The 13,648-nt window shown below is 46.0% G+C and overlaps 1 protein-coding gene across 3 annotated transcripts in view; it reads right to left on the bottom strand.

Annotated features, from left to right (window-relative positions):
• SLC35C2 (solute carrier family 35 member C2) overlaps positions 1-13,648 on the bottom strand; it is an 805,952-nt gene that overhangs the window by 343,618 nt on the left and 448,686 nt on the right. For all 3 annotated transcript variants that reach the window (XM_069651204.1, XM_069651206.1, XM_069651205.1), the window contains one exon: positions 10,819-10,902. In XM_069651204.1, the coding sequence (XP_069507305.1) occupies positions 10,819-10,902 (84 nt within the window). The remainder of the gene's footprint in view (positions 1-10,818; positions 10,903-13,648) is intronic.

Below are 13,648 nucleotides of genomic sequence, written 5' to 3'. Positions count from 1 at the left end.
CAAGCTATTCAAAGTGATTATACACAGGGAAATCTGCAACTATGTGAAGTAATGAAAAATAAAAAAAAGGACGAGGTATATGAAATCTTTAATGCAGTGCCCCCGCAGGAAATGAGGTCTACCATAGGGATGCCTGTAAAAGCTAATGAGATAAACCATGTAACACGAAGTGAGGGACTTATGACTAAAAGCATGCCGAAGGGGAGAAATTAAATACCTATTAATAAGGGACTTTTAAGGAACATGATACCCATAGCGGATATTAGGGGTGAGAGTAGCAGGAATTGGAAAATTCCCCAGAGTAATGAAAGTGAAATCAACCAGGATTTGACCAGGGGCATTATAAATCCCTGTACCCTAGATCAGGGATCGGATTGGGGGGCATACAACCCACATCAACAGAACTCAGAGGATAATAGTGGGGTCCCAAGGGGAAACCTGGAGCAGCAGGACAATCAGATACTGGGAGGGAAAACACAGGAGAATGCAAAGGATGAGGTGCTGTACCTAAACATCCTTAGAGTGTTAAGGGACAAACAGCAGCAGGAAGCTCCTAAAAGTGGGTTTGAACTGCGACAGAACCTTAGGAGGTCAGATTCATATGAAGAATATTGCAAGGGAAGGAAGGAGGATGACTTGGAGAGGGGAAATGAGATGAAGAAGGAACAGCTTCATTCATATCGGCCACTCGATCTGAAGGACCCGGTGAGACCAGACCTACCAGGCCTGGTGCTGACTACACTATTCTTAGATCAGAACAATACTTCTCTTAATCGACCATACATTTTGTCCTTACTGGGGCAGATTCCAAATTTAAGCCTGATTGAATCAACAGACATTTACCTGGTGGATTATATACATAGGCAGAGGCTGGATTATGTCTGTTTAGTTATACCTTCTCCTTTGGTCAGAAACCTAATGATGGAGGAAGCTGAAGAATTTCATCGAAGGGGTTTCGATATATTTGAGTATGCTCAGACTCACTCTTATCTGACTGAGCTAACACGTAACACAGGAAGATTACAGAAGGAGGATCCTTCAAATAAAGAGGATGGAGTCAGGGGTGAGGAGAGGGAAAAAGATGCGAGTCAGGACTGGAGATGGCTCGCATTGACGCTGAAAGAGTCAATTGACAGCCTCAAGAAACTAGGGAAGCCACTTTAGTTAAGGTAAATGGTAAGTGGAAAGTGTTAACATGGAACTCGAGAGGCTCGGTTAATCTCCTAAACAATGTGAATTTAATGAGGGACTTGGCACAATATGACCTGCTCTTCATCCAAGAAACATGGTCAAGGGTTCCTTTATGTTGGGAGGGTTATACAGTATACTCTCATTGTGCACAATGGGGAGGAAGAGGTCGTCCTAAAGGTGGCCTCCTCATAGCGGCAAAAAACCATTTGAACCCGAAAGTTAGGGGAGAATGGGCTTTTGCACATCATTTCCTGGCGGTGGGCCTCTCATTGTTGTATAATAATAATAATAGGGACACACCTTTTTTGTTGGTTAACACATATTGGAATCCGGCGGAACTTTCGGACAGGCAATTATGGGCTGAACTATGCAATTTAGGGTCCATTCTGCAGAACTGGTTGCTAATTAATATAGGAGGCCAGATAGTGATCGCGGGTGATCTCAATGCAGTCATTCATGGGGACTATTTCATGGGGGATGTTTTGATTAGCAGGCTTGGGGATGCTTCTATAGGTCCTGACAATTCAATCTGCAGGGGGAGGTTGTGGTCCCACTTTGCGGAGATGTGGGGCTTGGAAATTTTGGTAAACCATCTTCCAACTTGGAAAGCTAGAGGCTGCGACTCAATAATTGACTACATTATCTGTTCAGGGGACTTGTTCTATAGTTCTGGTAAACTTGAGTGCATTGAGACTTCCCTTAGTGATCATGGCATTTTGTCACTGGAAATAGGTACTACTGGACTTACCGAACCCAAAGCTGTATATAATTACAATCAAATGTGTGGATGACTGGGTGTGTATAAGGTGAATGGTGTGTGTGCTTGTGTACAGGGGCACAAGAAAACCTTCATTTCGGGGGGGCTAACCCTTCAAATGTTGGGAGAGGCGCTAACTTCACATGCGGTGGGGAGGGGGAAACTTATTTGTGTGGGCGCATCCAAATTATTTACGCATTTTAATGAGACTATTCTAGTGCAGATTCAATGTTACAAGCAGTTAACTCTCTCCTATAAGTCTCCTGTTCCCTCTCTACCCTTCCAATCACTCCCCTGGCATGCAAGTACTAAACCCACATCACGATTTCAATCGCCTAAACAATGTGGAATTTGAATGCAGGTACTAACAGTGAAATGCTTTACGTTGGTAATTGCTGGGTTCTTGTTAACAGCAAAAACCAGGTGCCGTTTAAAATCTGTGTCCTGTTCGGTCTGGCAACTGCTCTAAAGGTTAGCCAAGTTGAGTCAATATAGACCAAAATGTCAGGGGGGTAGTGCTGAAGCCCAGTCAACTCAATGGTGTTGCGCTACTACTTGTGTTTAATGCCTTGCTTACTCCTAGCCCTATTCTTCCTCGTCCCAGTACTTATATACGAGGCAGTACGTGTGTTTGAGGCACTCTGCCTCATACAAAAGTTCTGGGAAGAGGTAGAGGTACATGGAGGTAATGCCTGATTTAGCTACCTGTAATCTTCATCACTCCTAGTCCCACTGTTCCTCATCCCAGTACTTACCTATGAGGCAAGGAGCCTCATACGAAAGCTCTGGGACAAGGAAGAGGGACGCAGAGGTAATTCTGGGCCAAGGAGCTGATTGTGGAGGTTGGGGTGGTGGGTGGGAGGGAGAGTGGATGTGTGGGGGGGCAGGATTGTGTGATAAATCATAATGGTTGTCCATGTCCAGGCTAAGCAGGCATGATATGTGGTATTAGTGGCTAGAGAGGCATTTTGATTTAGCCAGTCTAGTCATTCCTCAGTTTGGTATGACTTTCTTTTAACTGGACATTTCTGATAAAGTAGTCCTGCTAACTTTAATTACCTGGCTAGATTGGCATTTGGGTGCTGCCAGTCTAGCCATTTCTTACTGCGGCATTGTATATTTTTCTGGGCATCTGTGATAACATGATATGATGTGATTCAAGTCATTTATAATGCGCCTGTACACAAGTGTACACAAGGGAGGGATGATAGAGGGAGGACAAGACAAACGATCTCACTAGGCCTTGTGTCATTGTGAGAACGAGAAGTGCAAGGGAAAATGGAGCAGGGAAGTGCAAGTGAGAGGGGAGGGGAAAACAGGGCAGCAATGCTCTCAGTAAGTGCAGCCAGGGCAGAGCAGCTATTGGTTGTGCAAGGAGAACAATGGACTGCAGGGTTACAGTTACAGCCCCTAAGTGCATGGTAGGCCCGGAGGCAGTGCAAGGGTGACCAATCAAGAAAGAGCCTGGACTCAGAGAGACTCTGAGGGTAGCCAAGCAGCCAGTCAGTACAGCAGACATGTAGGTCAGGTAGGTCAGCAGGGGGGGAGAGAGAGCGAAAGCAGCAGAGAAGAGGAAAGCTTTTAGCTGCTTCCGAAACTTCAGGTTGTCCGCCTCAAGTTTGAGAGGGGCAGGGAGGCCATTCCAGTTGGAGGCACCAGCAGAGGAGAGAGGTCTACCCCCACTCTCTGCCTGGAGAAATGTCTAAGCCTTAGAGAGTTGGAGGTAGCTGAGTGAAGGGTTAGAGAAAGAAGGTATTTTGGAAGAGAGCATTGGATTTAGTGTTGGCACTGGCCCCAGAAAGCCTTGTGGGCAATGCAAAGGTTCTTGAACTTGATCCTTGCAGCCAGTGGAGAGATTTCAGGGCTGGAGAAATACAATCCCAGGGCTTGAGGCCAAGGCTAAGTCTTGCAGTCCTGTTCTGGATTATTTGCAGATGAAGGAGACTAGAGGAAGACAGATTGAGAAAGTGGCTGTTGCAGTAGTCCAGCTTAGAGACAGTGAGCTTCTGGTTGAGAGTGAGAAAGGGAAGAGTCCCTTTGAGGAGGAGCAGCTGGTAGTGGGACTTCTTGGTGATGTCCGAGATGTTAGGAGAGAAAGAGAGTGTGGCGTTGAAGATGACACCAAGGTTTTTTGCCTCACAGGAAGGCAAAGGAAGAGGGCCCAAGGTGGTCTGCTATAGTGAGAGAGGAAACACAGTGGCAAGGGTCCCAATGAGAAGGATCTCTGTCTTACTGGCATTAAGGCAGAGATTGTTTGAGGTGCACCAATCCTGAATCGTGGATAGACAGTCAGGAATGAGCAAGAGAGGAGAGGAGGATGAGGGGAGCCTGAAGGAAAGCTGAGTCATCCGCACAACACTGAAAGTTAGAGGATAAAGTAGAGATCAGGGAGGCCAAAGTGGCCAAGTAGAGGTTGAAAAACCAGCGTGAGGATAGAGCCCTGGGGAATGCCACAGGTAGAGAGAGGTGGCGGAGATAATGGGACCACGATCGACCTGGGAGCGGAGTGGCGGTCCAAGTGGAAGTAGGTCAGTCACTCTAGGGTCTGATCTGTGATGCCCAGGTTCTCACAGAGTCGATTGATCAGGATGGCGATGTTGACCCTGTCGAAAGCAGAGGAAAGATGAAGGATGAGAATAGAAGGAATGCTGGAATCAAGGTTAGAGAGCAGCACAGGTGTTTAGGAGAGCAGTTTCCATGCCTCTGGCAGCTCTGAAGCCAGACTGATGGTCATGGAGACAACCAACAGATTCAGTGTGGAGAGTAAGCTGGGAGATGGCAAGCTTTTCCAAGAGTTTGCTCAGGAAAGGTGGAGATTGAGCGATAGTTTTCCAGCAGGTAGGATCAGCAGACTGCTTCTTGAGGAGTGGGTGCACAAGGGAGTGCTCAAAGGGAGAGGGGAACATTGCAGTGGCGAAAGAGTGATTACAGAAATCGGCCAAGGCTGGAGCGAGGGTGTCAATATGGGCTTTGATGGTTCTGGAGGAGCAGCGGAGCACCTGTTTGGACGACACTTTCATAGATCAGACTTGTCTAGAAACCTCGTCAGGTGTTGTCAGAGAGAAAGAGGAAAAAGGAGGAGGAGAGAAGAGATGGCCAAAATGGGCAGAGAGAGGAAGAGGACAGAGGACAGGATGTCCTGAGATTTAGCAGAGAAATGAGAGGCCAGAGCTGTACAGAGGGCATGGGAGGGAACAGAAGAGGTATAGACCACAACAGGATTGACCAGTTCCGTGCAGATTTTAAAGAGTTTGGCCGTGTTGTTCGAGGCCATGGAGACACATGCTTTATTGTGTGCTCTCTTCTTGATGAGTGTTATTGCTTTGACTGGCATTTTGCTGAAAACAGTCTAGGTATGTCTAAATGTGGCCTGGCATTCTGTATTATAATGTTATTACGTGTTTACACTGGTCTACATTGTGCAGCCAGTTGGAAGCATTAATGTTCCTGTGCACTGTTGGTGACTTGCATGTATTGGATTGTGTTACCCTACAAAACAATTGCAAACACTCTGGCTTTATAGCCAATTTATCTCAGAAAGTGTGCTGTATATTGCATTAAAACACATATTTATATCTTTTTCCTAGTGCAGTGTGCGGCATACCCCTTCAGCAGCACGTTCATGCGTATTGTGCAAGCGTGACAGTCTAGGCCGGCCCAGAGTGTGGCGCAACCCGTGATTTGTTGCCGAGTTGGGGGGCCCCCTCAGCATGGCTCGCAGGGGGGCCCCCACATTTTGTGTTACGCCACTGCCCAACAAAGTATCCAAATAAAAGAATCCGTAATGATTTTATGCGTTTTAGATTCAACGTATTGCCCACTAACCATTATTTGGTATAAAATGCTACACAACAGTAATGGCAATTTGAATATCAGAGTAGCAACATTTCTGAGAAATGTGTGTGCTCTGTTTTAAATCTTCTGTTCTTTCTTTACTTTCCGTTCATTTTAATCTGGCTTTGGTTTTCTTACTATGTAAGAGTAATGAAGATGAACTCTTGGATCGTTATTAGGTGACTTTGTTAAGTAATATTGTGAAAATTAATGATATGAATTGGGAAATAGTGTTAATATGCTAGATATAGGAAATTAACTGTTTTCTTTTTATTTGAAAATGTGAATATGTTTTTTTTGTTTCGCCATTTTGTTCTTATTTTGGATTCTCTGTAACGAAAATGAATATTTTTGTAAAGGTTTTTCTAAACCAAAACAAATAAACAAATAATAATAATAAATACCTACTGATTTGGTTTTGATACCCCTGGCAGGCACATACATCAGATTAGCCTTGAAATCAGGATTGGCTTGGTGTTTTGGCTTGGACATTCTAGCAGGTGTCATAGACCCAAACTATAGAGGTGATATAAAAAACTTGATTCAAAACGGTGGGAAGAAGGCATATCAAGTAAAGGCAGGGGATAGAATAGCCCAGGTAATCCTAAAGAAGGCTCTGTGTCCCAAAGCAGAACAAGTTAAGAAAACTGATTATGATTACACTGGGAGGGGAAGCAGTGGCTCTGGGGAGGCAGATGCAGAGATACAACTACATCTGAGGCAGTAACACCTAAATCCCTTGGGGGAAGAAGCAGAGATTATTCCGGGCTTGGCATTGGCTCAAAGTAACAATCCCTTGCTTGCAGAAGCTTTCCTTCATGTGTTACTTGAAGATGAGGGTAGGCAAAAGAGGACCATTTTCTTTCACCTAAAAACTGGACTAATCTATAGAGGAGATCTTGGTCCCGAGGGTAGACCCATATCTCAAGTAATGGTACTCAAAAGCCATAAAAGAATGGTGTTAGAGATTGCTCACTCTCAGTTAACAGGTGGTCACTTAGGAACAACAGAGACACAGATATTAAGCTGTTTCTACTGCCCAGGAATCTATGCAGATGTGAAAAACTCTGCTTCCCTGTGCCAAAAGACCAGTCTTCAGATGCCCCCCCCCCCCCAGCTTCACTGCAACCGTTCCCAATTATTGATGTACCTTTTTTCCATAAAGGCATGGGCATAGTTGGGCCCCTTGAGACAACAAAATTGGGGAACCGATTTATATTGGTAATTGAGGATTATGCTAACCGATATCCAGAAGCATTCCCATTACGCAATATGACCCAACACATTCTCAAACATTTAATCCCATTTTCTCTCGAGTTGGATTCCCAAAGGAGGTCCTAACAGACCAGTAGACTACCTTTATGAGTCACCGTATGGACTTCCATTTACCATCAGCAAACTCATGGCTTAGTGGAGCGATTCAATAAAACCCTGATGCACAGCCTAAAGAAGTTAGTTGAAGCAGACAGCAACAACTGGGATATTATGACACCTTGGGCCCTTTATGCAGTCTGGAAAACACCACATTCCTTAACAGGATTCTCTCCCTTTGAACTATTGTATGGCAGAGAACCGCAAGATGTCCTTGACATGTTACAGGAGACTTGGGAGGAACGGGAGAAAGCCATTGTGACCCTTTCCAAAATGGCCCAACAGTTAAAAGAACATATGGCCACTGTCAGAACAATACTTCAAGCCCACATGATAAAAGCCCAAGACACCCAAAAGACTTACCATGCTAAGAAAGCTTTGCTTAGAACCTTCTACATTGGACAAAAGGTAGTCACTCTCCTCCCATAATCAGGGAACAAAATGCAGTCCAAATGGCATGGTCCTTATGAGGTGATAGAGCAAACAGGGCCATATGGTTATCAAGTATCCCAACTCGATAGAAGAATTAAGACCCAAATCTATCATGTAAATCTCCTCAAGGAGTAGAAAAAGAATCCTGTTGAGAACACTGCAGTAGTGTTGACCAGTTTGTTGACCGAAAGGCAGGTGAAAATACTCTACTTCCTTCCCACCTATCTCAGAGTTGGAGAGATGATCTATTAGACTTGCTGGAACAATTCCCCATTGTCTTTAGATCTTAGCCAGGAAGAGTGAAAGGGGTGTTCACTATATGCGTACACCCCCAGGGAAAGTGGTTAATTTAAAACCCTAATGAATTCCAGAGGCCAGAAAAAGAATAATCATAGAGGAGTTGCTACAATCTGACAACATTGAACAATCCCAGAGTTCTTGGTACTGTCCAAAAGTACTTGTTGCCAATCCAGATCAATCGTGGAGGTTCTGTATTGATTTCAGAAGAGAATGCAGTGTACCAATTCTACAGTTAGCCTATGCCAGGGATAGATGATCAAATTGATCGATTGGGTAGCACCATGTTTCTCTGGACGATGAATCTGACCAAAGGATAATGACAAATTCCTGTTAATCCAGAGGACAAGAAGAAAAACGCTTTCTCCACCCCTATTGGACTGTTCCAGTTCAAAGTATTACCTTTTGGACTGCATGGGGCCCGGCCACCTTTCAAAAGGTTAATGGACCAAGTTCTCAGACCTTACTCCTCTTCCTGTGGGGCTTATATCGATGATATAATCATTCATAGTAGGATATGGGAAGAACACCTACATCACCTACACCTAGTTACCAGAGTCTTGAGAAAAGCTGGACTCACAGCAAATCCGAAAATGTGTCAGCACAATCTGCTGTCAAATATCTTGGATTTTTTGTGGGTAGTGGGTTAGTTCAACCCCAGAGTGAGAAGGTGAAAGCTATCCAAGAAACTCCAGTGCCCAGAACCAAGAAAGATCGAAGAGCCTTTTTGGGTTTAGTGGGGTACTATAGGCAATTCATCCCCAGGTATTCTTCCATCAAGTCTTGCCTCACTGATAAACTTAAGAATGTACGTTTGATGCCAATAAGCTTTTGGATTTCTTCACTTATTTTCTCTCATTTATTCAATTGTTCTGCTACTCCCTTTGGCCTTCCAGTCTCTCACTTGGTTTCTCTTTAACGATTCTATTTGTCTTGTATAGCTTCTTTCCCCCTCAATTCAATTTTCTTTGTCTTGTTTTCAAGTCTCTCCTTTGGCCTCCACCTTCTTAGCTTTCTCCTCTCGTCTCTTTATTTTCCTTCTTGTGTTCTCCATTCTCAGTATTAATTTCTATTAGTTCCTCGCTCCCTGTGTGCCCAGTCACAGTTTTGCTTTTACTTTGCTAGCTCCACTTGACTGCAATGCTATCCCTCTTTCTCTGCTCTCCATTACCTCTTACTCTATTTCGTACCACTCTTAAGAATCATCTCCTTCATTTATGACAACTATAAATACTTTCTCATAGCCTTCATTTTACATTTGTATTGTACTGTAAAGTGTGTCTTTTGTTCAGCACTTTGGCGTAAAGCACTATTTAAGTTACAAATGAATACAAATACAACCTCTTCCCCCAGTGGGGAAGACCTGCAGTAGATTTATTCACCCTGTCCCCCTCTGTTTAGGGATTCCTTCCTTCGGGGTTGGGTGGAAAGGATCCTTTATGCCTTCCATCCAGCCTTCCTCACGTTCCCCTGGTTTTCATGTTGGAGGTAGAGTTGGGGAAATTGTAGGGTACCACATAATTCTGGTGGCCTCCAAATGGTTGTAGGATTGAGTTGGTTGCGTTTCCTTTGTGTGGTTGAGAGGGTGGTAGAGTGGGCAAAAGGGCCTGTTATTTAAACTGATGGCCTGTTACACAGTGCTGTGCTCGATAACTGAGCTTGGTTCCATAGTTCCTGAGGAACTAGACTATGCGTTGTTAAGATGGATTTTTAGAACCATCTCTGTGGACAGATTCTGAGAGGCCATCCTATTCTGATCAACAGGCAAAGATACTAATGTCTAGCAAAACTCTATCAGGGTAGTGTATCTAAGCAGTAAGGCTTAGACTTAGGAGAGTGCGAGCGTGGTGAAGGGTTCAGTTTAGCACACACAGAACATTCTTAACAATACAAGTTACACAGAATGTATAAAAATACATTTATGGGAGACCACTAGGGGGTGCAGATGGCAATGGCTGCCTGAAGCAAAGCTCTGCAAGCTGAAGGGGCAAATGTGATGAAAAAGAGCGAATCCCAAAGCCAAAAAGCAACTGAAGCGGAGGCCGATACCCCGGAGGGACCCAAGAAGACGCGGCACCCCCCAAAGTGAGAAGAGGGCTCGACAAAGATAGCAAAGTCCACGGGGGAGAGGAGCCGGCACAGCAGCCTGGCCAACACCAATGGGCCACCGAGGGCTGGAACCAAAGAGAAGGTCGGGGAAGTGCGACATCCCGGAGCTCGGTGCAGAGATCCCCGTAACAAGGAGGGGGCTCATACGCCAAAGCCTGTGGCGAGGGCAGAGGCGCAGAGCGGTGTCAGGAGGACACGCTGCGCTCCAGACAAACACAATACCGAGGAGAATCAGAGGGGGTCCATTAAAAAGGTGCTGACGCCGCAAACAAACCATCCCCAGGCCCTCCGCGGACGTAAGACAAAGCAGAGGTTGGGAAACGTGGCAACCCGCCCCTACCGTTTCCGCCACCTAATATCCCAGTATTAAGCACAGACAGAGGTCAACAATTGAGAAAGAATACATTCATTTTTAATATGCAATTTGATTTTCTGTAAGCATGCAGGTGAGGGGATGGTGCAGTGCTGGGGATGTCTGTTATAGCTCTGCAGGTTGTTGAAGTATCAGAACATTAGACTGCAAGGTTGATGTAATACTGCAAAAGAGCAGTCGGCCATAGCTCTACATGTGCCGTAGCAATAAAAGGTGGTTAACATATCGATATTCTATTCATACTTCTTATTTGTAGATTTCATGTGATGTTTTATGATGAAAACTAAATAAAACTAGGTCTATGTAGAGAGGAGGACCTGGGAGAGGGAAGCCGCAAACATTCTTCTGAGTGTCATTCCATTATCCCTTTTAACTCTTGTGCATTTTTCCTGCAAACCCCCTCAGAGGTCACCAGTTCCACATCACCTTACCAAGAGCTAAACATTTCCAGTACCTTCGATGACAATGAACAGTGGGAATAGGCTGAGGAACATGAGGGGCTGGAGGTGAAACATGGCATCAATGGGATTCTGTAGACCTGGATGTGTAGAAATGAAAAAGAAAAGGAAAATCAGACAAATGCTAGCATTCAATGGCGAGAGAAAAGCACTCTTGTACTTTAACCAGAGGCCATAACCGGCCTCTTCATTTCAAACCCCAAAAATAACAAGTTACTCACTGTAGGGACTACTGTCACCCCGGTCCCTTTCCTCCATATGTATTGTTACAATCCACTGAGGGTGTGGGACCGGAGCATGCTGCATAGCGGCATTAATTATACAAATTCTAATTATATAAAAACAGAAAAGGGCTAAGGGCATGCATGGCTGAGAGTACATTTAGTTTCATCTTCGAGCAGGATCTCGGGACAGTCCATCAGTTCCTTGTTAAAGCATGAGAGGGCACTTATTAAAGAGGGATGGGGAGGGGGCCATATGGAGAAAAACTCACTCTACATTATGAGTACATTAGTTGCTATGTGGACTAGATTATCCCCTTGGAGATTACTAAGCACCGAGTAGAAAGGCAGGCCAGTTAGAAGCCAACCTGAAGAATCTATGCAAAGCAGAGGCCAGCCAAATACACTGAATTAGACCACCTGACCAAACATGTCATCTGCCCTAGAACTTGCATCCATTGAATATTGTCTGCAGAAGACCTCAAGTGGAACAAGTCACCAAAAGGGCCCCAATCCAATACAGATTTAATAGTCATTTGATGTCCATACAGTCCTTTGGATGCTGGTTTCTGTTGGATCCGGTAGCCGTGCTTGATGAAGTCTACCACTCAACGTTGGATGGAAGGCTTAAAGCTGTACCTTCAGGGGTAGGACCCAATATGTGACAACAAAGTGCAAGGAAAACTCCATGTCCATCGTTCTTTAAAAGTAAAGTTTTAGTGCTATGCTAACATCAAGGTTATGTTGCAATCAGTCTGCATCAGATTAACAGTAATGGAAGAACTCCAACAAATGTATCTCTTGGATCAGGTGAAAGCGAAAGCCCTTTACGGAGGAAACTGAGATGCATCCCAGCCACAACTGTATCTCTATGGAAACTGAGGACAGGAGATCCACAGGAAGGTTCTGGCAGCTTACTTTTCCTAGGAATAGATGTGACTGCCACCAAAGAGGCAGCCTTCATGCCATGAAACGTAGTGCCTTAGATGTCATTGGCACTAAGGGTTTAGCTTTGAAGATGGGAAGTACTATGTTCGAGTGCCATTGAGGTTTGGTTTGCCAGACTTGTGGGACCAAATGTGATACAAATGCGTACTGTGGTCGAGGGAAGCCTATATTCACATGGCTCTATAGACACCACGGAGAAGATCTAGCCCACTTCTTTTTACATTGTGTTCCAGTGGCTCTTCCCCAGCCAACTTCAGATGTCCCAGGTAAGCAATGAACCAAGGCGAGAGTCGCAGCACCACATGGGAACTTACAGCAGAGAGCATTGGCATAACCAATGCAGGTGTTGGATCAGCCCCAGGAACCTCAGAAAAGGGAGACGGAGCTGGCTGTACAGCAGCCCGGGGGTCCCAGTCCCTTCAGCAGAGAGCAAGGCCACACTCCAGCTTTGGTGTACGGCTCTGCTAACCAGGCTAAGGGAGGTGAGCCTTGAGATAATCTCCAAGCAACATTGGAGGTTCCAGAGACTTTTCTCTGCTGAAGATCGGTTGCAGCACGAACCAGTCTCCTATGGATATGGTGCTCAGCAAAGACCATTCCCCTGTAAGGGCAGGATAGAAACTAAATCATTCTTTGGAGCTGGACCTCAGTACAGGCTGCCGCCCGTGAAATTAAGGGGCAGTAAAAGCAGCTCTCTGGTGAGGACCTGGGGTAGTAGGTGTGGCACTCCTGTTGAAATAGAGCCCACTAATAGTTGCCAGTGGGCAATTTAGGCAAGTCTGCGGTTGGGACCTGGGGTAGTAGATGCTGCACTCCAGTGGAGCAAGGGGCTAGTGGAGACTGCTTACAGCTGCAGCCAAGTAAAGGCACACTGTGCAGACCTGGGGCACTCTCATTGAGACAACAAACAGTAGCGGGTGCACTTCTGGGCGGCGCATGGCACCAACTTCCACACTTCTATCGCGAGCGTGCCCAAGGGTGGGCAGTCTCCTGCTCAGATAGGGGGCAGCAGGGGCCTTTCTCTGGCTGGGCTGGGGCACAGCAAAGAGCGCTCTCCTACTGGGATGCAGCACAGCAAAGAGCGCACTTCCTTATGGGATGCAGCACAGCAGGGGTCACTCTTCCTCGTGGGATGGGCGCAGCAGGGGCCACTCTTCCTCACGGGATGGGCGCAGCAGGGGCCACTCTTCCTCACGGGATGGGCGCAGCAGGGGCCACTCCACCACACGGGATGGGCGCAGCAGGGGCCACTCTCCCACAAGGCTAGGGCGCAGCAGAGGCATCTCTCCTCCAAGAGTGATGGGAAGCATGGGCAGGCGCTCTCCTGCGAGAAGAGGTCCCTCTCCGGAGAGGATGGGGTGCATTATGGAGCCATCACCAATGGGAAAATTTAATGCAGACCGCTCTTCCGAGCATCTGGAGGGCAGGAGCCGTTCACCCTATGTATCCCGGAACCATTCTCTGGTTGGATACAGTAGAGGTGGGTCTCCTTATGAGTCCAGAAGATGGTCTCCCATGAGAAATGGGTACAACAGGAGCCGGTCCTCTTATTAATCCAGGGACTAGATTCCCTGGTTAGAAGCCGATGTCTGCTCATTAACTTGTTTCCCTTCAAAAATGGCTCTCCCACCTGAAGAGATTAGAAGGCTCCCACAAA

The sequence above is a fragment of the Ambystoma mexicanum genome, chromosome 3p (assembly GCF_040938575.1).
Source record: "Ambystoma mexicanum isolate Mex_15411 chromosome 3p, UKY_AmexF1_1, whole genome shotgun sequence".
Classification (NCBI taxonomy): Eukaryota; Metazoa; Chordata; class Amphibia; order Caudata; family Ambystomatidae; genus Ambystoma; species Ambystoma mexicanum.
The sequence above is the reverse complement of the archived record's forward strand: the minus strand, read 5'-3'. Positions and strand labels throughout refer to the sequence as shown.